The sequence below is a fragment of the Anolis carolinensis genome, chromosome 2, assembly GCF_035594765.1.
Source record: "Anolis carolinensis isolate JA03-04 chromosome 2, rAnoCar3.1.pri, whole genome shotgun sequence".
Lineage (NCBI taxonomy): Eukaryota > Metazoa > Chordata > Lepidosauria > Squamata > Dactyloidae > Anolis > Anolis carolinensis.
The window spans coordinates 99,006,585-99,030,562 of NC_085842.1; the positions used below are offsets into that span (position 1 = coordinate 99,006,585).

At 39.1% G+C, this 23,978-nt stretch overlaps 1 protein-coding gene across 3 annotated transcripts in view; it reads left to right on the forward strand.

Annotated features, from left to right (window-relative positions):
• The window catches only part of pdgfrb (platelet derived growth factor receptor beta), a 97,230-nt gene that overhangs the window by 64,689 nt on the left and 8,563 nt on the right, over positions 1–23,978 (forward strand). For all 3 annotated transcript variants that reach the window (XM_008104833.3, XM_062970288.1, XM_062970287.1), the window contains 11 exons: positions 47–162; positions 1,118–1,244; positions 5,545–5,750; positions 8,051–8,145; positions 8,824–8,956; positions 9,972–10,076; positions 10,688–10,798; positions 13,397–13,550; positions 15,457–15,623; positions 16,198–16,307; positions 20,256–20,378. In XM_008104833.3, the coding sequence (XP_008103040.2) occupies positions 47–162; positions 1,118–1,244; positions 5,545–5,750; positions 8,051–8,145; positions 8,824–8,956; positions 9,972–10,076; positions 10,688–10,798; positions 13,397–13,550; positions 15,457–15,623; positions 16,198–16,307; positions 20,256–20,378 (1,447 nt within the window). The remainder of the gene's footprint in view (positions 1–46; positions 163–1,117; positions 1,245–5,544; positions 5,751–8,050; positions 8,146–8,823; positions 8,957–9,971; positions 10,077–10,687; positions 10,799–13,396; positions 13,551–15,456; positions 15,624–16,197; positions 16,308–20,255; positions 20,379–23,978) is intronic.

Consider the following 23,978-nt stretch of genomic DNA (forward strand, 5'->3'; position numbering starts at 1 on the left):
CCCTTTCTCCAATATTTTAGTTTTTGTATGTTTCACTTTATTCCAGGTATCAAACTACTCTAACCCTTGTAAGAGTGAAACAGAGTGAAGGAGGTTTATACACTGTCCGAGCTTTCCATGAAGATGACTCGAAGGACCTCTCTTTTTACTTGCAGATTAATGGTGAGCACATCCCTTTGCAATATTATTTTGGATTAAATATATCCTCATTGAAACGAAATATGTAAAGATATGAAAAATGGCATTTCAGGAGTCCAGGTTTCCCCACCCTATGTATCCTACTAATACAGGTGTCATTACTTTTGTACCTTCATTTCTCTGCGGCTGAACAAATGCACCAAAGCAGAGGTGATGGAGGACAGAGGTGGGAAAATTCAAACATTAGATCTATTTTGTGTTTTTCTAGAACTCCAAATTCTACCATCAAGAACAGGTTGAAATGACTTTAAATCACCTGAGGAATCATGTGGTCTGGGACTAGATATCTGCAATCTTTTCATTAATGTTTTTGCTAACTGACTAGTGGAATGGAATCCCATGAAAAATTATAAATGTACTGTATAGCTCTTAATCCTTCAATTCTAACTACTTTGTACCAAGATCAACTCTTTTTTCTTTAATAAAATTTCTAAACATATAAGAGTTCTTATTTTCTGAACTAGAGTTTCTCTATACATAACATTACATGACATTACACCAATAGCAGTAGCAATATCACACTAGAATTGACTTGCAGTTTCTCAAGTTGTTCCTGACATGAAGAAAATGTAGCAATAGGCTAGATTTGCCCCATAACTTGACTACCAAAATCATCAAAGCTGATAGGATATTTGAATTGTGAAAGTGCTACACATGTACTTTGCCTGTAAAACAAAAACCCTTGGAAAGTATATGTACATGTAGATGCTTCTCCATCAAAGTGAGGGGCTCATAGTAGACCACAAGTTTTGTGATTCAGATTTTATGAATAAATCAGATACTTCTGTTTTAGTATAGATTCTCCACTGACCACACTGCTTTCTTTCATCTGTGGTGGGGAACTGTTTATTCCTGCCATCTCCTTCATGTTTGCTGGTGATTTCCTACTTGTCCTCCATTCTTTCTCCAATGTACTCAGTCCCAGCTAAAGTGACTGACCTGAGAGAAAACAGCAACACCAGCAGTGGGGAGCAAACTGTGACATGTATTACAGAAGGAATGCCTCAGCCAGAGATTACCTGGTTTACCTGCAATGATGTCAAGCGGTAAGGAGCTTGCTTTTGCACCATCTCCATCATGCCATTGTGATTGAAGCTCTGAGAGGGGAAGATGGCCGTGGAAATTACTCAGGACTCTGTGTAATTAATTTCAATAACTGTTACTCAGAGGGCAGCTTTCAGTCGCCATGCTGCTCATAGCAACAACATTCAGTTGGAAAGTGAAGCCTGTAAGGAAAGTCTTGCAATGAATTTTTATCCTCTTAATAAGCGTATTTTCTTCTCCATCAGGCTATCTTGGCTCCCAGTTTTCTGGGGGATTTTTTTCTTCTCTCTTTTAGTGGAGTGAGCATGCCATGGCCAGTGAACATCTTCAGCCCTCTGTTTTTGGCAGAGCAAAGGAGAGAATGAATTTTCTGTCATTACATTTTAAAAGTGGCTTTGTAGTTTTAGAAACCTTCCTGAGCATTGGGTTGCTGTGAGTTTTTTGGGCTGTATGGCCATGTTCCAGAAGCATTCTCTCCTGACATTTCATCCACATTTATGGCAGGCATCATCAGAGGTTGTGAGGTATTTTGGAAACTAGGCAAGGGAGATTTATATATCTGTGTAAGGTCCAGAGTGAGAGACTCTTGTCTGTTGGAGGCAAGTGTGAATGTTGAAATTAATCATCTTGATTAACATTGAAAAACCTTTTAGCTTCAAGGCCCAGCTGATTACTGCCTGAGGGAATCCTTTGTTGCTAGGTGTTAGCTGGCCCTGAATGTTTCCTGTCTGGAATTTCCCTGTTTTCAGACTGCTGTTCTTTATTTAATGTCCTGATTTTAGAGTTTTTTAATACTGGTAGCCAGATTTTTTTCATTTTCATAGTTTCCTCCTTTCTGTTGAAATTGTCCACGTACTTGTGGATTTCAATGGCTTCTCTGTGAAGTCTGAAATGGTGGTTGATAGAGTGGTCCAACATTTCTGTGTTCTCAAATAATATACTGTGTCCAGGTTGGTTCATCAAGTGCTCTGCTATAGCTGACTTCTCCGGTTGAAAGGCAGTGCCTTTCATGTTCTTTGATTCGTGTTTGGCCAATGCTGCTGCGTTGGGTGTTCCCTATGTAGACTTGTCCACCGCTGCATGGTATCTGGTAGACTCCTGCAGAGGTGAGAGGATCCCTCTTGTCCTGCGCTGACCGTAGCATTTGTTGGATTTTCTTAGTGAGTCTGTAGATAGTTTGTAGGTTGTGTTCCTTCATCTTTTCTATGCGGTTAGTGGTTCCCTTGATGTATGGTAAGAACACTTTTCCTCTGGGTGGATCTTTGCCTTTATTCTCATGGCTTGTTCTTGGCCTTGCGGCTCTTCTGATGTCCATGGTGGAGTATCCATTGGACTGTAGAGCCCACTTTACTTGGTTCAGTTCACCTTGAAGGAGGTGGGATTTGCATATTCTTTTTGCATGGTCTGCCAGGGCTTTGATTGTGCTTCTTTTTTTACTTGGGTGATGGTTGGAGTTTTTATGTAGGTATCTATCCATGTATGTAGGGTTTCTGTAAACTGTGTGGCCCAATTGTTGATTTGGTTTGTGGATGACTAGGACATCTAGAAATGGCAGTTTTCCTTCATTTTCTTTTTCTATGGTGAATTGGCTGCTTGGGTGGATGCTGTTGAGGTGGTCCAGATACTTGTTTAGTTCTTCCTCTCCATGGCTCCAAATGGTGAAGGTGTCATCCACATATCTGAACCATATAGTGGACTTTTTGGTGCTGTTTCCAGGGCTTGTTTTTCAAAGCGTTCCACGTAGAAATTTGCTATGATGTGGCTGAGAGGGCTCCCCATGGCTACTCCATCTTCTTGTTCATAGAATTCATTGTCCCACTGGAAGTAACTTGTGGTGAGGCAATGGTGAAACAGTGCTGTGATGTCTTCTGGGAAATTCTAGTTACCGTATATACTCAAAGATAAGCCGAGTTTTTCAGCCCTTATTTATGAGCTGAAAAAGCCTCCCCCGGCTTATAATCGGGTCAAGGTCAAGCCAGCAGTGGAGCCTGGAGGCCGTTGCTTGCAATATATGATATATTTATCTCTTATCTTACCCTCCCTTATCAGTGTTTACTTTTCCAAAGCCTCTCTCGCTCTTAACCAAGGGAATGTTTTGAAAAGGGAAAGAAGCTCCTGCAAGTCAGGAAAAAGAATATATATAGCCATTAATCTTATAAAAGCATTTCCCCTGAAATATTTGTTAATCTCTGCTACAGATATATAGGCATTTCTCCCTACAAGCCTTTGTAATCCCCATGAAGCTTTATATTTGTATTTATCTATATACATTAATTTTATATATGAATTTCCCCCTCATATGTTTGCAGGTCTTTGCAAATCCTATATACATATAGATAACTAGAGATTTCCATGTACCTGTATATCTGTATGTGTATACATTATTTTATATATGCATTTTTGCCTCACATGTTTGCAAGTCTTTGCAAATCCTATACAAATATAATTATCTATATAGAGAGAGATGTCTAGGTGGATATATATGAATATAGATATATAGGGTTTGTAAATATTGCAGGGGAAATGCACACACACACACACACACACATAGAGATTTCTAGATAGATATAAACATAAATATATAAGGCTTGCCAATATTGCTGGAGGGAAATGCACATATATAGAGAGAGGATTTGCAAACGTATAAAAAGTATATATAATTATAGATCTATATCTAGCTCTGCATTGTTTATGTTGGCATTGAATGTTTTGCCTGTTACTATGTTGGAAGCTGGCCTGTTTCCCCATGGAGAGATAGGGCAGGGTACAAATGAAATTGTTGTTGTTGTTGTTGTTGTTATTTATTATTATTATTAAAGTTATTGTTAATACCATGTTGTTTTTGTTGACCCTACATTTCCACTTACAGAGCTAGTTTACTGTTTTTCTTTGAAATGCAGTAAATATTGAAAAACCTTTAACCTACTGATGCCTCAAAAGAATTTCATTGCAATCTATTTTTATTTTGAAATTGACCTATAGCTGCTACATTTTCCACCTTCGGCTGATACTGGGACCTTGGTAAATAGAGACACCACATTGAAGCTGATCAGTATGTCCTTGGTGCTGAGTTTTAGGTTGCTGATTTTTTCTATGAAGTGGGCTGAGTCCTTGATGTAGTGCATAGTGAACCCAATATGGGTTTGTAGCTGTGCAGCAAGAAATTTTGCCAAGTCATTTGTGGGGTATCGAATGGCACTCACTTCCTGAGCATATTCATTCTCAATACCAGTTTAATTTTTTTAAAGGTGCTCTGAAGAATTCTACTATTACTGATTTTGGAGTATATATACAGAACTAGTTCACTTCAGAAGTCTAATCACATGTTAAACCTCAATCAATCATCAATACCAGTGCCTTATTTTTTATTGCAGAAATATTATGTCTTCACTCCACATGGAATTAAAAGCACAAGAATCAGGATGTCATCCATCCCAGCTGTGGCCAGACCCAACCTGATTTGGGAGCTTATCACACAAGACAGGCAGATTGCAATTACAGCAGATGAACAGTATCTTTGGCCAAGGCTTATCACATGACATCACTCCTTTCCCATCATTCCCCTGGTGGGAAAAAGTCTGGAAAGCATTTTTTCCAAATGCAAATAACCTATCAATGACCTTTTTTTTTGTAAAAGAAACGCCTTCCAGTGGACTCCCACTGAGGCTGAATCTACACTGCCATATAATCAAGTTTCAGAATGCAGATTAACTGCATTGAACTGGATTATATGAGTCTACATTGCCATATAATCCAGTTCAATGCAGTTTATCTGCATTCTGAAACTGGATCATATGGCAGTGTAGATCTAACCTGAGAGAACAGCAGAGAAAATAGCAACACTGTGTGATAAATCCAGGGCTGTAATTGCAGTTTGGCTGGTCACATGATAAACTATTTAGCTTCAGCAACGTAGCTCCATCCCATGCTTTCAGGTAATGCCCTGGGTTATGTTAATGCTCTCGATGTGAGAATAGAATTTCAGCTTCCAATACTATGCTTTATCACTTGTAAATAAAGCTCTCTGAATCCAGTAAGTCAGTAGTTCTCAACCTTTGATCCTCCAGATGTTTTGGACTTCAGCTCCCACAGTTCCTAATAGCTGGTAAGATGGCTGAGTCTTCTGAGAGTTGACGTCCAAAACACTTTGAGGACCAAAGGTTGAGACCCACTGTAGTAGGTCATCCTTCTGAGTAATTAGGCATAGAATGGGGTTGCAGTATAGGTAGAGCATGATTGAATCAGACATCTAAAAAGAAGATTTAAATAATCTTTCTGTTGCCTGATGTCTTCTGGAAACAGGTGTGGTGGGGAGGCCACCAGAATCCTGGGGAATACTTCTGAAGATATGAACCTACAAACAAACTCCACCTACCGAGATGACCTAAGGATTTACATTGTGACAAGCAAGCTGCGCCTTCACCGAGTAGATGAGCCAGTCTTCATAAGCTGTGACTCTAGAAATCTCTTAGGCACAGATTCTCAGAACATCACCTTGGTACCACACAGTGAGTTCTACAGCATGTGCCTGGAAATATATTTGTGTGTGTATGTGTGTGTTACGTTGCATTGCCTCTGTCAGCACTGTTGTGGCAGAAGTTGTACCACAATGCACAGACCAAGTAGGACTGGTCGCATAACGTCATCATCTTTATTTGTTTTTAAATTGGATCTCAGGGAAGTGCATAATAGAATCAATTGAATCAATTTCAAACAATAAAAATAATTTAAATAGACTATTTTGGATTCTAATCTGAGTATAAACTCATAACTACAACAAAATAATCTAAATTTAAAATAGTAAAAAATAATTTAAATGCATAAATAGAAACAAAAGTGTCCACAGTAGTTAGCGCAAGAGTCGGAAATATGTGTTCCTCTAAAAATTGTCGCAATGCAACTCTCATCATTGCAAGATAACATAACCAGCGGTGAGGAAAAATGGATGTTGTAGTCCAAAAGCATCTTGGGAGGTGGGGGGGGGGGGCACATAATCCCCATGCTCCCAGGGCAGGTGAGTTATTTTATAGTATTTGGGTTCCCTCCATGAACTATATTGGTATTTACTGCCATATTTGCCAGTTTTTTAAAAAGTGTTTTTTTTTTGGGTATAAACAAAGGGTATATCTCATATTGTAAGGAGCCGCAGTGGCACAATGGGTTAAACTCTTGTGAACTGCTGAACTGAAGGTTGCTGGTTCGAATCCATGAGATGGGGCAAGCTTCCGTCTGTCAGCTCTAGCTTGCAGGGACATGAGAGAAGCCTTCCAGCAACCCATTCGGGTGTCCCCTGGGTAACGTCTCTGTAGACAGCCAATTCTCTCACACTAGAAACAACTTGCAGTTTGTTCTTAAGCCACTTCTGACACAATAAAAAAAAATCTCGTAGAAGACATGCCATCTGAAGGCTTCTGGAGATATTATGCTTCCTACCTCACCCCGCATGTGCCTTTTTTAAATGCAGTTTTTAAGGGAGTGGGAAATATTTTGTATTTCACGTTGAATATGTAAATACCAGGTATCCTCCTGAAATGCGGCATTGTCTGGATCGTGAGAAGAAGTCTGTGACATCTATGAGTGTGTCTTAAGTCAAGCAGCTGATATTGTGTAATGCTTTAGATAGGTTCAAATTAGTTTGTTCACATGAATCATCTAGCTCAGTTGAAACCTTCTATCTTTCATGGGCCAGACTACCCTTTTTCACATGGCTAAATCTTAGGTTTTTACTTGTGCTGGTGAACCAGTTCTGTGGGGGAGCAAGGCTCTGGTGTAAAGATGACTGGTTCCTCCAGGAAATCTGGTCCAGGAAGTGCCATCATTGGCGATTCTTTGCACAAGAGGCCCTGAAACTTTGCACAAGAGACTCCCGATGTTGGCCCTTAGCTGCACACTTCAGTGGTCTTCCTGAACCCATGGGGTGCTCCTTCTCAATGTTCTGTCCCCTCACACGATCCAAATGATGTCAAAGAAAGACTGGGATGCCTTTCTGAACAGGATGTAATTCTTCTACCCTGGAAAAATTATTCTGCCCTGGATCATTGAACAAAGATGCATCTACATTGTATAATTAATGCATTTTGACATCATTTTGACTGTTGTGATTCAACACTGTGGAATCATGGGAGCTCTGGGTTTAAACATTCTTTAGCCTTCTCTTCAAAAGAGTGCCAGTATCTCACCAAACTACAAATCCCAGACTTTCATAGCATTGAGCCATGGCAGTTAAAGTGGGGTCAAGCTTAATTAATTCAGCAATGTAGATGCATCCCATATTCTAGAATTCTGTGGGGTGGGGGCTGTTTTAGCCATGGAATTAGTACTGTGAAAAGATAACATACCCAATCTAATCTAATAAGATAACAGAAAATGAGTAAGAGGTTTAAAAACAGAGGACTACATTCTTCTTCTGCAGCATCTTCTTTTGATCTCACTTGTTATCTGCAAGGGAGACTTGGTTGAAAGAAAACGTCTCTATAGACTATAACAAGAATTGCTCTTCCACTCATGACGTGATATGAGGGTTTGTGCTGAAGGGCAAAGAACAAGAAAGATCCAGAGGTGTTGGAGAAGGCATTGTGACAGTTTTCTTGCTAACTAGAAGTCTGTGTTAATATGAGATGAACCACTGCTAGAGTTTCTGCATTGTGTTTAATAATGATATTTTATTGTTAGTTTATTGTAAGCTCCTTAATCCTTCAGGCTAAAAAGTAATTTTACAATGTAAACTGATAAAATGTATTTCCTTGTCTGGCAGCCATAAATAACATGGCTATTTATTTAATAATTTTGCATGTTCTCACTGTTTCAGATTTTCCCTTTAAAGTCATCATCATCTCAGTTATCCTGGCCTTGCTGGTCCTTATGGTTCTTTTTTTGGTGATCCTCATCATTGTGTGGCGAAAGGTAAGAGCCTTTCTGCCTCCTTTCCATGTTTCATGGATAGATTTATACAGAGAAGCTAGAAATTATCTAAGTCCCTTATTCTTAAGGAAATGTGGATCAAATATTTTGGACAATGTCTTGACTAAGCAAATATGAAGCTTCATGTTTTCAACTATAAGATCTTACACAAGAAAACATGGTTCTCTAACCATGGATGAAGTTTGGGTGTTCTGAGAAGTTCGTGATATTAGGATATAGGTTATATTTACTGGCATATATATAAATACACACACAAAAAAACACTATCACTTGAGCATGTATCAGTGATAATATGAGGTTTTAGGGAAATTGTAGTTTTTTTTAAATGCCAGAAGTCCTTCTCAATTGATAATACAAAAGCTAGCAAAACATCAATCGCTGATTTCAACCCCTGTTGCAAGAACAGTAAACAATAGGCCCCAATGTAGAATTCCTATACTCTTTCGAATACCATTGATTTTAGTAGGGCATAAGTAAATCTCAGCCACTTTACCAGCTGTTAGGATTTCTGGGAGTTGAAGGCCAAAACATCTGGGGACCCACAGGTTGAGAACCACTGCTTTCTCTCTATTATATTAAAATACATACTACTCTGCTAAAGTAGCTATACTGTTCTACATAACAGCCATTTTCTAGCACCTTTCTTTTCTTATTCTCCAGAAACCTCGCTATGAAATCCGCTGGAAGGTGATTGAGTCAGTCAGCTCTGATGGACATGAATACATCTATGTGGACCCCATGCAGCTTCCTTATGATTCCAGTTGGGAGGTTCCAAGGGATAAGCTTGTGCTGGGTGAGGAGAGAAAGAGGCCAAGGGAGAAACTTGTTGCACAAACAGCCTAAATGAACTAAGCATGTGAAGTTTCCTCTTATCTTTCTTTTGGATGGCCACATATCTTACTTGTAACCTCTTCCAATGCAATGCTAAAGGAGGAGGATTGTGTTTTAACTGACCTAATTCTTACTTTCTGCAGCTGTAGTATGGGAACTACAGTTTTTCCCACCCCTGAATTATCACATATCGGGTGCCCATAAACATTTACATATAGGTATGGAACCTGTGGTACTCTATCCAGATGTTATTGAATTCCCATCATCCCCTACTATTGGCTATGCTTTTTGGGATTGGTGAGAGTTTGAATCTAACAACATCTGAAGATCCAAAAGTTCCCATCTCTTCTTTAGGCAAAGATTGGCTGTGGTTACAAATATCAATTGATGAAAATTAATATTGCTGTTAAGTGGCTCCAAATCAACTTCAATTCATTACAATACCATCCTAGAGCTTTCTCGGCAAGAATTATTGTCTCCATCTAAGTCTGTGCAAGGTCGCCCACTGAGTTTCCTTGTCACTCAGAGGCCATGTCAACTCTCAAACCATTGTACCACACTGGCTCTTAAAAGTTTGTGAACCGAACAGTTTGTGCCCAATGGTTAGTGCTGAAACGGCAAGCCATCCATGAACAGCTGAGGTCAGAAGGAGCCTCTGTAGAATTTGCAATTAGCTCCCCATCTAGTGGTCACATGGAAGAATCCATGCGGCCTTATTTAAGCAGAAGACATTATTAGCACAGTCGCCTTATCAGCCAGGCGGAAACCAGCTCTTGGCCAGATGCTGTAACTCCCAATTTTAGTCATTCCTCAGAGGGAATAGTTCATACTGTCCAATTTCTCCAAAGAGGAGCTCAGCATTTTTCACACAGCTGTTTTCTGGGCTCTTCCCATGGTTGTTAACAGTGAATAAGTTCTAGAAAAGATGTTGATTTCTTATGCTGTTTTTGATGAGAAAATGTATATTTCTGCTCTAGGGCGCACGCTGGGCTCTGGAGCCTTTGGGCGTGTGGTGGAAGCCATTGCCCACAGCCTCAGCCATTCTCAGTCCACCATGAGGGTTGCTGTGAAAATGCTCAAGTGTGAGTTTTGAGTCTTCTCTATCTCTTGCCATGCATGAATGTTCAAGTGTTCACACTGTTCACCACTACTGCCTGTCTTTCTCATTTATGTTTGTGTTGTTTTTCCATCTGTTTTTGTCATTCATTCATCAGTTTTCTGCCAATCTATTCAGTCATCATTGCTTTGATCACATGCCATACTGTATAAAGGATGTTTGTTAAGGAAAATGCTTCACAAGGGAAAAATGCAAATGTCAGCCACAATTAACCTTTAATACTTTGCTACATCCAGTGTGATGTGGAATCACTCATAGTTTATAGCTAATTTTATATAAGTGAGCAGATTGTTATGCAACATAATGTGAAAAACTGCTGTTTGGGAATATGTACTGTGTGGCCAACAGGGGCCAAGTGAACTAAGCAATGGTTGAATACCAAGTGAACTTTAAATACAGAATACAAATAGATTTTTCCCTTTGTCTGCATGTATACTCTCCACTTCTTTCCACTGGCAATTTTTCTGTGTCTTTCCAAATTTAAGATTTTTCTGATGACTGTTGGGTATTTAGATCATACTTTTACTCTTCTGTGTTTAAAAAGCTCTTTCACCATTTGATTTATTTACATTCCAGCTACTGCACGAAGCAGTGAGAAACAAGCACTCATGTCAGAACTTAAAATCATGAGTCATCTTGGGCCTCACCTGAACATTGTCAACCTGCTTGGTGCCTGCACAAAAGGAGGTACAGTACACAGTTTTTTCCTGCTCCCTTCACCTGGAGCATATCCCTATGGCTTTGGCTTCCCCTTCTTTTGGAACATAGCAGATAATCCTACCTTTCATGGCAGTTAGTAGTTCTTATTTCAGAATCATTAATATGACCTGTCTCATGATCATATCCTATGTACTTCTCCTTTTGCTTCTTTTTTTTATCTCACTCTTTGTTTTGTTTCCAAATATACTTTTAAAATCTAATATTTTTAAGAAAAAAGCATTATTAAAAGCTAGCCTTCATGTTTTACAGTAAGGAAGAGAGGTCTGAGCTTTTCTACTCCTTCCGTTAAGATCATGTGTAAGGCATCAACTGAGAAAGACCAACTTTTCCCAAAATTTTGGAATGAAATGGGAGAAGAGACACAAAGAGAAGATCAGAAAAGTTTATTTAGGTTTCTATCCAAAGCAGCATGTTTAAAAGAGCCCTGGAAACATTGATTTTAAAAAGAACAATTCAGCAAATGATCGTATAAAGCAAAAGCAAAGGCAAGAAGACTGGATAAGGAAAGAAGGGAAAGGGTCATAGGACAGGAAGTGGAAGAAAAAGACAATATAGTTTGGCCCATAGCTGACTCTTTAAATGAGGCAATGAAATTGTCCATGATGGCCATCATCAATGGCTGTAGTAAATCAGTTGAAGACAGTGGAGATGGAGATCCATCTATCAAAAATGAATTAACAATTCAAGTCATCTTTTAATCAATGAAGGAGACTAAGTCACTTGTAGAGAGATTATGAACTAGAAAATTGAAATTCACTGTTCTTAAAACTGCATTTTTCTATTGGAGAGATAGAATACTATAGAGACAGATTCAGACACAAGGAATGGCAGAAGTTCATTTTCTCTTTTCTGTCTCTAACATGCACACTGACCAAGTTCTCGGGCAGTAAAGTCTGGTTTTGCCTGCACCATTTCAGACAGCAGATGGCAGTTTTACATAAATTGGGAGAAAATCTGCTTCTGCAACCAATTTTTTTTGCTTTTACTCAGAAAATGAGCATACCAGGGAAAAGGGTCTGGAATAGCTGTTATTTTGTTTTTCAGTGCATCAGGATTGATTTGGTTTTTGGAGGAGCAATCACCCTGCAGTTTGAAACATCCTGTGTCCTCAGTGAGGCGATATAGAAAAGAGAAAGAGGCAGTATCTACACTGTAAAATAAATGCAGTCTGTCTTCACTTTTAACTGACATGGTTCAATGCGACAGAATCATGGAAACTGTAGTTTGGTGAGACACCAGTACTATTTGATAGGGAAGGATAAGACCTTGTAAAACTACAATATCCTTCCATAGCATTGAGCCATGGAGTTAAAGTGATGTCAAACTGCATTATATTTTACAGTGTAGATGCAACCGAAATCTCAGGGAGTTTTGTTTCCATATATATTTATTTGGGTTAGTGCATCTACACTGTAGAATTAATACAATTTGTCACCACTTCAACTGTCATGATTCAATGCTATAGAATCATGGGACTTATAGTTTGGTGAGGCACCAGCACTATTCACTTGGCAAGGATAAAGCCGTGTAAAACTACAACTCCCATGATTCCATAGCATTGAGTCAAGGCATTTAAAGTGGTGCCAAACTGCATTAATTCTATAGTAGAGACCCCATTTATACTGCCATATAATCCAATTTCTTAATCTAGATTATTTGCTTTGAACTGGATTATATGGCAGTGTAGATGCATATAATCCAGTTCAAAACAGATAATCTGGATTCAGAAACTGGATTATATGGTACCTCAATGCACCCTGAATGGTTTTAAAACTTAAACATTTTACATGCTTTTGTATGTCAGATATATGTACAGGCAGTCCCCGGATTACAAACACTGATTTACAAACACTCATAGTTAAGAAGAATAATAATAACAAGCTTTTATTATGTGCTGGAGTGCCTTTGTAAACTGCCTTGAGTCACTTCGGGGAGATGGTGGCAGGATATAAATAAAGATGATGATGATGATGATGATGATTTATACCCTGCCTCCATCCTCCATATGGTCTCAGGATGGCTCACAAAATGACACTCAATAGTGCCATGACATATATGATACAGTACAACAATATATCAAATCAGAACACAATCGATACAACCAACATATAAAATTTATAAAAGCAACCTCAATTTTAAAAGACATTAAATATGGTCGTAGCCATAATTAAAAGATCCATACAGAATGGGTGTGAGATAACAGGAATTGAGATTAATCTACCCCTCAGAAGGGAAATTCACTCCTGAAAGAGTTATCATGGAGGAAAAATGTCTCCTCTGAAGCTTTATCACCAATGCCTGTTTCCATGACAAGCCAAATTTTTCAAAATCTAATTATCACAGTAAGTTGAAATCTTCTGAACAGAGGCACAGACAGCAAAACAAACACCATGGGGGGTTTTAACTCTTTCCTATGCTGTCCAAAGCACTCTCTCTATATATATACATTTCTGTCGGGGTTACCTATCCTTGTTGCTTCTTTTCCTCCTCAATGAGACTACACCACTTTATGTTTGAGCTATAGGCAACACTACACTTCTATAGAGCTGATCTTCTTCTTTGCAGGTCCCATCTATCTCATAACAGAATACTGCCGATATGGAGACCTGGTGGACTACCTGCACAGGAACAAACACACCTTCCTCCAGTGCTGCACCGAGAAAGTAAAGCAGGACACAGAGGTGTATGGGAATGCTCCCACTGAGGACAGGGTGCAAAGGTGCTTTCAATTAATACTCTGTTCTCACTAAACACTAATATCACTCCATGAGTATCTACAGGATTATGGACTTTCTGGTTCACTGAAACAGAAACCTACCGATTAAGAGGATTATTCCAGTCTTGTAAACAAGATTTCACAATGGCAAATTCAGCACTGAGTTGTTTTTTTCCTGTTTTTGTACACTTATGCAGTTTTTAGTTTTACATTTCAAAGGTTTACTTTGTGGCTATCAGTATCAAAGAGAGTCAGTATCTACAACTTTGCCGGAATTGTTTGTTTTGGTGAAACAGGGTCACCTAGGTGCATCCCACTTCCATAATGGAGCGATATTAATAATCCCCACAAGGTGGCGCAATGGGTTAAACCCTTGTGCCAACAGGACTGCTGACCGAAAGGTCAGCGGTTCAAATCCAGAGAGCAGGGTGAGCTCCTGTCTATCTGTTTCAGCTTCCAATGTGGGGACATGAGAGATGCCTCCCACAGGATGGTAAAACACCCCTGGGTAACGTCCATGCGATAGCCAGTTCTCTCACACCAGAAGTGACTTAGAGTTTCTCAAGTCGCTTCTGACATGAAAAAAACCACAAGGTTGGAGGCATCTGAAAATCACTTTCACAGAACAGGTCCATCTCTTCACCCCAATGTCAGCATGTGTGTACATGCCTTCATGTTGCTTGTCAACTTAGGTTGTTTAGCCTATTCCTTTTGGCACCTGGTATTCATCAGCAGACGAGTCACTCAAAAATAAATTGATTACATTAAGATTATTTTTAAAAATGCAATAAACTGCTACTCCCACTCTGCATCTTCCTTGACAAAGGAGGGAATTGCCACTGCCAAGATGTTTGGAACAAGTACATTAAGACACCTGTTAGAAGAAAAAGGAAACACACACAACATACATCTATATTTTATCCGGTCTTTTGAACGTAACTTTTTTTAGATTCCGAATAACGAAATCTTAGGATGAAGCGATATTCAGTCCACAGAGCATCTTTCTTCGCTTGGCCCTTCCATCCCCTTCCCCATAATAGGTTATGTTATGTACTTCAAAGAGGAAAAAAGTCCCAAACACATGTGTTGGTGTGCATGAGAGAGAAAGCTTGAAGACAATGAATGTGATTTTATGTTCACAAAAGAAAAAAAATCCTGGAGCAGAATTTGGAAATAATCCTTATAAAAGTAACATGGTTCCATACTAATTGTGCCTGTAATGATGCTATTGGTAGTCATACTGCTTTCTTTTTCTTTCAGTAGCTCCACTCTGGCCATTTTAAAAGAAATTGTTACTGAATGTCCATTTTCCCATTCATTATAAGTGGAACCCTTATAATGTGATTCCTGTGATTCAGATTGTGTTGACTTGTTTTTAAACTTTTAAAAAGAAAAGGTGTCAACACAGTGCCACAAATACATTTATGTGTTTCAGTATTGTAGCATTTTTGTCCTCTACCAGAAAATATCCGACTTAAACACAAGAAAAATCCCTTAAACTCTTACCAAAGCTAGTTAAAAACACCAGGGGTTTGTAAAAGATAACTATTGTTTTTCTTTTGGTTTGCAGTATGTTGAGGAAGGCAGTTAAAAAGGTGAGAATCACATAGTCCACTGTTTAAATTGTATACATTCATTTGTCTCCATTGGATATCCATAAATAGGGACTCAAATTGTTACTCAGAAATGCCTTGGATTCATTTGTATTGTACTGTTCTTCTATGTCACTTACTGTGCTTGTGTTCAAGCAGCTTTGGACATTGTTTTAAGTGAACATAGGAGACAAAGTGCAATTGCATGGTGTCTCCTCCCTTGCTTTTTATTGTTATCATTTGAAGCTCTATTTTGCCATAGATCTATCCTCATTGGACAAGCTTGTGGTTTAAATAACCCTTTCTGTCTTTTGCAGCCATACATCGTTATCTGTGGAAAGTGACGGGGGCTACATGGATATGAGTAAAGATGAATCATTGGATTATGTGCCCATGTCAGACATGAAGGGTGAAATCAAGTATGTGGACATTGATTCCTCCAATTATGGTACCACTTATGAGCTGGGCACCTATTCACCCACAGGTAAGGGAAGTCACAGGAAAGCAGCACACACAATTTGTAATGCTTTCATTGCTTAAAAGGTAACAACGTGCAGATGTGGAGATCTCACTTATGGCATTGTTGAATGGTTCAGCTGTTGTCAAGTGAGGCAAGATTTTAAATTGTTTCTTCTTCCTCTTCTTATGTTATATTCAAGTAAGGCTTGAATAGCAGAGGTCTAGAGTTAATGCAGGCTTATATCACTGGGGTGGAGCCCCTGGCGGCACAGTGGATTAAACCCTTATGCCAGCAGGACTGCTGACCCGAAGGTTGGATTGCTGACCTGAAGGTTTCTGGTTTGAATCCAGAGAGAGCACAGATGAGCTCCCTCTATCAGCTCCAGCTCCTCATGCGGGGACATGAGAAAAGCCTCCCACAATGATGGGAAAAATATCAAAACATCCGAGCATTCCCTGGGTAACATCTTAGCAGATGGCCAATTCTCTCACACTTGAAATGACTTGCAGTTTCTCAAGTCTCTGCTGACATGGAAAAAAATCACTGGGGTGTTTGGAAACCAAACAACAATAATTGTTTCTCTGTTCTGTGTTCCCAGTTTCTGAGAAAGTGACACTGATAAATGAGTCTCCTATCCTCAGCTACACTGATCTTGTTGGCGTTAGCTTCCAAGTGGCCAAAGGGATGGACTTCCTAGCTTCCAAAAATGTAAATATTTTTGTTTATTCAGAATTATTTCATTATTTCTCGGGGTGACTGGCTTCACAAGAGAAGGAGCTGTTTGCTTTATGCCTATTTGTGGAACAAGAAAGGCACAGAAGCAGCTGGAGGAGCACAAAGTTGGATCATCAACCAGTTTTCTTGCCTTTGACTCATGTGTTATTCGATGCTGGTGTATTGCCCTTTAGACATTGCTTGTTCTGAGGAAGAAGGAAACCGTAATATTTAGCTAATCACTCCACCATGTGGAGCAGAACCATACTTGGTTATAATAACTTTTCCTTCCCCTGTTGGAGGCAAACAAGTTTTTAAACCTCTAATATTCAGTTTTTTATTCAATAAATTTCCAGTATTGTCATTGACAAATTGGGGTTGTTGTTGGAAAGACGCACAGAAAGTGGCCATCAGTGATCAGCTAGCATGTAAATTAACAGTTAAAGGGGGACATGGAAACAAAGTGATAATAATAATAATAATGATGATGATAATGATGATAATAATAACAACAACAACAACAACAACAACAACTTTATTTGTGTGCCCTGCCTCCATCTCTCGCTCCTTCCTTCCTGGCCTGAGATGGAGTGATGGAAAATGACCTCCACAAGAGGAAATGAAATTTGGGACAGATGAGGTATCAAAGAAATGGCTGGGGGGAGGGGAGCACAGTGGTATGGATTGTCACCTTGTCGTGGTGAGGGGGCTTGCGTGTTCCAGTGAACCTGAGGGCACAACCACTGAAGTCATGCACTCCCAAGAGTGGCTACAGTGGAGGATCCAGACCAAGAACAATCTGAAGACCCAAAGACCTCAACGGCGGAGCGGAAGAAGGCTGCAACAGACTGAGAAGCCACTCTCGTTGTGTTAATCACACCACTGCTGGGACCTCACTCTGTGAAGACTGTGTGTTGACCGGCAGTGCACCGACCTCCACACATTAAAAAAAAATCATGCACAGGCGTTTTCCAAGGAATGGAGGACCATCATCCTCGAACTACGAGGGATCGCCTAAAGGAAAAAAGGAATGTTGTTGTTATATGCCTTCAAGTTACCTGAATGTTTTTCTTGGCAAGAGTTGTTCAGAAGAAGTTTACCATTGCCTTCCTCTGAGACACAGAGGATATGACTTGCCCAACAGCACCCAGTGGACTCTATGGCCAAGAAGGAATTCAAACCCTGGTCTCTAAAGTTGTAGCACAACACTCAACCATTACATCACAATGGCTAAACTCCAGTAAACATGGTTCAATAAAAAAACTCAGTGCCTTGAGTTTGCAAGACCTGAACAGAGCTGTTGATGACTCTTAAAGGATTCTCTTTCATAGGATTGCTATAAGTCATGTGCATCTTGATGGAAAATAACAAGATCTTAATTGCAGACTGGGTATGAGATGCTGATAGAAAGGGAGCTGCCTGACGTTTCCTGTGAATGACCTCCCTCATTCTGAGAGTATATTATTCTTTTCTATTCTTCCTGCAAAACTGTGCTTTAACAATAAAGTTTAAATGTGGTAGTCATGCTGACCTAGCGGAGAGGCTCTCCTGTATGACTCCCATGGGCCTTCTCTACTGTGGTTCCCCAGTTGAGGATTGCTCTTATCTCAGAAGCTTAATTAACACCAACATTTCTTTGTTTCTGGTATTAGGTTTTTAAAAACTTTTTATTGAATTATTTGTAGGGAGGTTTAAATATGTTATCTGAATCTGAAGAGATACGCAGTTTAGAACTGTTTTCACTTACAGTATTCATGGATTATATATACACAGCTTCACCTACCCACACTCTCAAAAGAATTCCCTCCTGGAAGTGTTTCTGAGTCTTTTTAGGTCCTCTGGTGCCACTCAATAGTATGCTTTCAGCCCAAGAACAGTTAAAATACCAGTAGAGTTCACTATTATTCACAATTTTGGGAGTGTCTTGGATATTGTTGCATTATATTTTACATTGTTGTTTAGTATGATTTTAGATGCTTAAATTTTAGTTGCTGTTGCTTTAACATTCTTAAATTGTTTAAAATGGTTAAATAGAATCCATTGTGTACTACCTATGATCTTAGAGTACAGGGTGAGATATAAATATTTTAATAAATCACAAGTTCTGTGCCACACATATAGTGTTGTGTCTAGTGTAAACATTGCATTTTCTCACTGCATTTTTACATACCTTATTTTGCTTCCAGTGAAGCAAACAGCAGCTCAATCTCTGCTGCTCTACACTCTGACCTTTGTAAATGCTGATTTAGCCTCTTACTATTTTTTGCAACTTCCGTAGACTTTTGGTAAAAGTGTAGAGCTTAAAAATTGCTTGTAACAAATTAACGAAAAAACCAGGAAAGCTTGATTTCCATGCTTATTCATTTCACTCTGAGTTTATGCACTTGAGCTACACAGTCATGAACTTGCCCATAGGCAACAGCATTCATTCTTGGGTTGTCCTATTAGAAAACATCAAGTGGTTTTAAAGCTGAGTTACAATGTCCTACTCTTGTTGTTTCACAGCACAGACTTCAATTCCCCTGTCACATTTTAATAAAGCTGTATCATTCTTAATACGTAAGTCTTAAGGGTAAACTTGGGAAAGTTATTCTTTTTTGTTATAGTTTGCAGAATACAATAGCTCCCAGACCCTAGTTAAGACAGATTCTTCATAGCAATAATATTTGCTGATAATAACTTTGGAAAGGTAAAATATAGTAAATCCGGTGAGCACTTCTGCAGACAAAGTTCCTGCTAGGGTTCACCACACAGAAGATCTATGGTTGCTTTCTAGTGTGAATTCCCGTAAGGTACAGTTCAGTCTACAATACAGATACTCTGGAGGCTTGCCAGAACTTCAGGGTGAATGTATTACTGAAAATAGTTTCTGTCATAAAACTGACTCCTTTCAATCCCACCCGCCGTCCCAAGTACGGCTGGTGGGACTCAAAGCAGTGTACACATAATGAAACATTCAATACATATACATCATACAAGATACAAAACCAGTATAATAACAATTAACCATGATTAAAATTCCAAACATTTAAAAACAATTAAACCAATAAATAAAAACAATTTCAATCGCATCATTGGGTGATTCTAGAGCCATTGGGTATAATATATAAAGTGAACAAGATGGCAGTATGGGCCAGGGTAAAACTAATGTAATAAAAATAGGCATAAGTCAGGGGGTGAAGATTTGAGATAGAGCGGTATATAAATAAAGTTTTGTTGTTGTTGTTGTTGTTGTTGAACATCTCTTTTGAGTCAGCTGACATATATATAAGATGCCACAAATCTGAAATGGCAAGAGAATTGTGTACAATAAAGCTTCAATCTGTCACAGGAAATTCTGTCCAACTGGGAGCTCAGAGACTAAAAATCAACATCTCCATGTTGCTTTTGGAGTTCACTTCCCATAATAGCCAGTCCAATTGGCTGTGTTGATGGCTGATAGGGATTGCAGTCCAACAGTTTTGGAAGATCATACTTGCCCATCTCTGCTCTAGTAAATCAAGTTATATAAGGGACATTACCAAAGAAAATATTCTTGGATAGTGGGCCTTGCATCTTTACTCACTTTTGGAAGAAATTGCTTTTTCACAGGGGTGGATATGTAGTCATCTTTTGCATCAGTTTAATATCTCTAAATTTGCTTTGAGCAATAGACAACTGTTTTAAGTCACATGAAAAGTAAAACATCTACAGTAGTGATTGCACACTTGAGGACTCACCTCGGTACCACAAGCAGTGAAAATTTTGAAATACACTTCCTGGTCTCTATAAAGTTTTCATTTGAACTCAGCCTCAGTTATTGCTAATTGATTACCACACAGATTCCTTGTGATATTGTTTAGAAAAGGACCTTGCAACAGAATACTACAATACTTTTGAGGTGGTGAGGAGAAGGTAATACAAACAAAAAATGTTTATGGCATGTTTTTCTCTATTCCTCAGTGTGTGCACCGAGACCTGGCTGCAAGAAATGTTCTCATCTGTGAAGGAAAGCTGGTGAAGATCTGTGACTTTGGCCTAGCAAGAGATATCATGAGAGATTCAAATTATATTTCCAAAGGAAATGTAAGTAGCATGTTTCCTTGGACTATTGCTATCTAGAATCACCACATGCAAGAAGGATTTTTACTGTAGTTCTGAGGAGAGTCTTGGCATGGATTCCAAAAGGATACAATTAGTCCTCTTAGACCTCAGATAGAGGCAATCTGACACCTAGTCAAGATCCTCTGTGCATATGAAAACAAAAATAAGCAATTCAATCTGTTGTAAACACACTGTTCTTGATATCACTTCATCTATAGCTCATACTAATTTATCCTACACATGTTGTTCTTTGCAACTGCCTGTCTCCTCCTCATGTCTCTTGTATGGCTCTATTCTCCTATATTAGTCCTAGGTCGTTAACCAGGAGTTTTCTGTATATGATCTAAATTAAGCATGAATTCTGTGACATTAGTCAAGCAGGCACTGGTTCTCAGCCCATGCTGGTTGGTGGGCAAGATAGGGCCGAGATTTGTAGATTTAAAGAAAAAGTAAGCTTTGCAAATGCAGAATGCTATCAGATTGTAGGGTGAGCCAAAGAGCAAACTCAGGCTGCATTTATTTATATCTTGCTTTTTTCCCATTTGGGTATCAAGGCATAATACCAAAGTTAGAGCAAAAGCAGTATATAAAAGTTTGCAAGCATCATAACATGTGAAACCAATTAAAACAAATTTAAACAACAACAAATAAATGTGCAGCACATTATATAAGGCCTGCTCCCCTAAAAAAATCAATTCTCAAAGCCCTGCTGAGATAAAAAGGCACAAAATACAGCTTTCCCATAAAAATGATATAGACTTTTTGCAAGATATTATTTTCTGTTTAAAATGCATTATCACAATTATGCTTTCAGTGAAAAAATCTGCATAGAAAATGGCATTTTTTGCACAAAAATGTAATATTCTATTCAAAAAGACAACTTCATAGAATACATGACTTGTATGATGGGGTTTGTGCAGAAAATACTGCAAATGTCACCACATATGTGATTTTTCTCTGGAAAAAATAGTTGTTGTGAGAATCTCACAGGAAGTTTTTCTGTGCAGAAAAAAGATTTTGTTGCATACACAACAAACATTTCCTATGGAAAAAACGATGTGTTTATGACAAAAAAAACTGCATAACTTCTCAGGAATAAATTTTGCATTAAAAATGGGTTCTGAACAATTACGAATTTTGTTGCATCCAAATTTTCTTGTTGGTGAACACTTTTATATCCTTGTCCACTCTGAGAGAGGCTAAACTAAGCTAATGAAGGCCCTATTATGAGTCATTTTAGAGGACTGGAAACAGAACACACATTTCTGAATCTCCCTCAACCGGTCACTCTCCCTGATAAATAGGAAATGAAACCTTGGACAGTCGCAATCCTTCCTGGAAAATATTTTTGGTGCTGGTTGCGCAAAGACTTAAGGAAAGGTGCAAAGAAAGCAGCAAAGCAACACGCAAGCTGCTGCTCAGAAAACCAGAAACAGGCTGCTTTCATGTGCCACAAATAAGTATGGGCTGGAGACTAGGGAGACAAACACAGGAAATGAGGACAGCAAGAGTTGGATTCCTAACTGTCTTTGCATGGCCTCTTGTGTTTATAAAGTTCTTTTTTTCTCGCAGTCAGATATAGCTGTATGGCCTGACTGCTTCAAATGGAAATGTTCATACATAAGTGCTCAGATCACTACAAACTCATTGCTCCTTTCTACCCTTTGTACTTATATGTCCACACATTCCAGCCATTGAAAAGGCAGCAGACTATACTGCTGTTTCTGTACTTGCAGGGGCTCTTTCCTAAGCCCATCCCCTAGTAGTCCTGAATTGATCATGGACATCTGTGCTTTGAAAGCATACACACATGTGTATGTCACTTGCTGGGAAACCTGTTCATGGAGAGAGGTACAGTCAGTAAATATATGTTAGAAGATAGTGTCACTGTCCGAATTGGTACAAATGGTACTCTATTGTGTGGCAAGGCATAAACTGAACTGCCTGCCTTGAGCAGAAAAACAGGAGAAGGGAATTGTGTGCCTCTCCTTATGCTTGCCCTTTTGCAATAGGCCACAAATAAAACAACTCTGGAAAGCCTTGCTGGCTGTTCTCCCGCTGTGGAAAATACCACAGACAGCAATCTTTTTCAGAAGCATAATTTTTGTCATACGTGTTGTTGTTGTTGTTGCTGTTGTTGCTGCTGCTGTTGTTGTTGTTGTTGTGTGCCTTCAAGTTGACTCTAACTTCTTACGATCAGTGGAATACCAAGGTTAGAGTGCTGGGAGTGGTCTGCTTGAGTGCAAGCATTAAGGAAGAGAAAAGGAGTTGGGGTAAGGGGGAGAGATATACCAGATAGATAAGTGAACTGGTACCCATTGGGTAGGAAAGTCCAAGCAAGGGTTCACTCCCCACCACCACCACCATTCGCAGACTCCTCTACACTGTAGTACTTCAGAATAGGATCAAGTCAAACAGTGATGGAGAAGCTATTTTGTACTCAACTCTTTACCTTTTCATTCTTTCACTCAACATTTAATTGATTGGCTTGCTCCATTCTCCCAGATCAGATGTTTGCCCAGAAGTGTATGTGTGGGTGGTGGTAGACAGCTGAATTCTTTCCCCCACCTTTCTTGGGGGTGTTAATAAATGATCCACTCCAGGCACCAAATAATCCTCACTGTTGGTAATGAGTCTTTCATGGGATTTTCTTGGCAAGATTTATTCAGATTAGGTTTGCTACTGCCTTCTTCTTAGTCACTATGTCTTTCCAGCTGTTACATTGTGGGCTCAGATATTCTACCTGACATACTTCATGAACTAGGAGGCTGAACTTCTGACCTGAAGATCTGAGGGTCAGCGGTTCAAATCCGCGAGACAGACCAAGCTTCCCATGCAGAGACATGAGAGAAGCTTCTCACAGGATGGTAACAAATCTGAGCATCCCTGGGGCAACATCTCTGTAGACAGCCAATTATCTCACAACAGAAGCAACTTGCTCGCTTCTGACACATTTTTTTTAAACTCATGAGCTTGGGAATCTGTTGACTTTCTTGAACTCCAGGGAGCCATGTTTCACAGTGCAATGGAAAGCTGACTCATTTTTTTTAAAAAAACAACTGTGATTCATAAACTGTTTGCTCCTTTTATTTACGCCTTTGCTATAATCTTCTGGAGTAAAATCTCCATTAAAATTCACAGAGAAACCCTTCAGTGGTGGGAAAGAAAAAGCAATTCATTGCAGATGACTTGCTCAAAATCTTGAAAATAAAGCAGTCCCCATGTTACTATCATGAGTGAGACAACAGGAAGTGAGAGAAATCTACTCCTAGGAAGGGAAATTCACTCCTGAAAAAGTTATCATGGGGAAAAGGTATCAAAACTGAAGCTTTATCACCAATCCTTGTTTCCACAACAAGCCAATATTTCCAAAATCCAATTATCACAGGGACAGAAAGCGAGGTGAGAGCTCCTGAACAGGTGCACAGACAGCACAGACAGGGGTTAGCCCTTCCCTATGCATGTGTGTGTGTGTATGTATGTATGTGTGTGCGTGTATATATATATATGGCTGAAATTACACTTAACATGTACCTGTTCTGACTTACATACAAATTCAACTTAAGAACAAACCTACAGAAC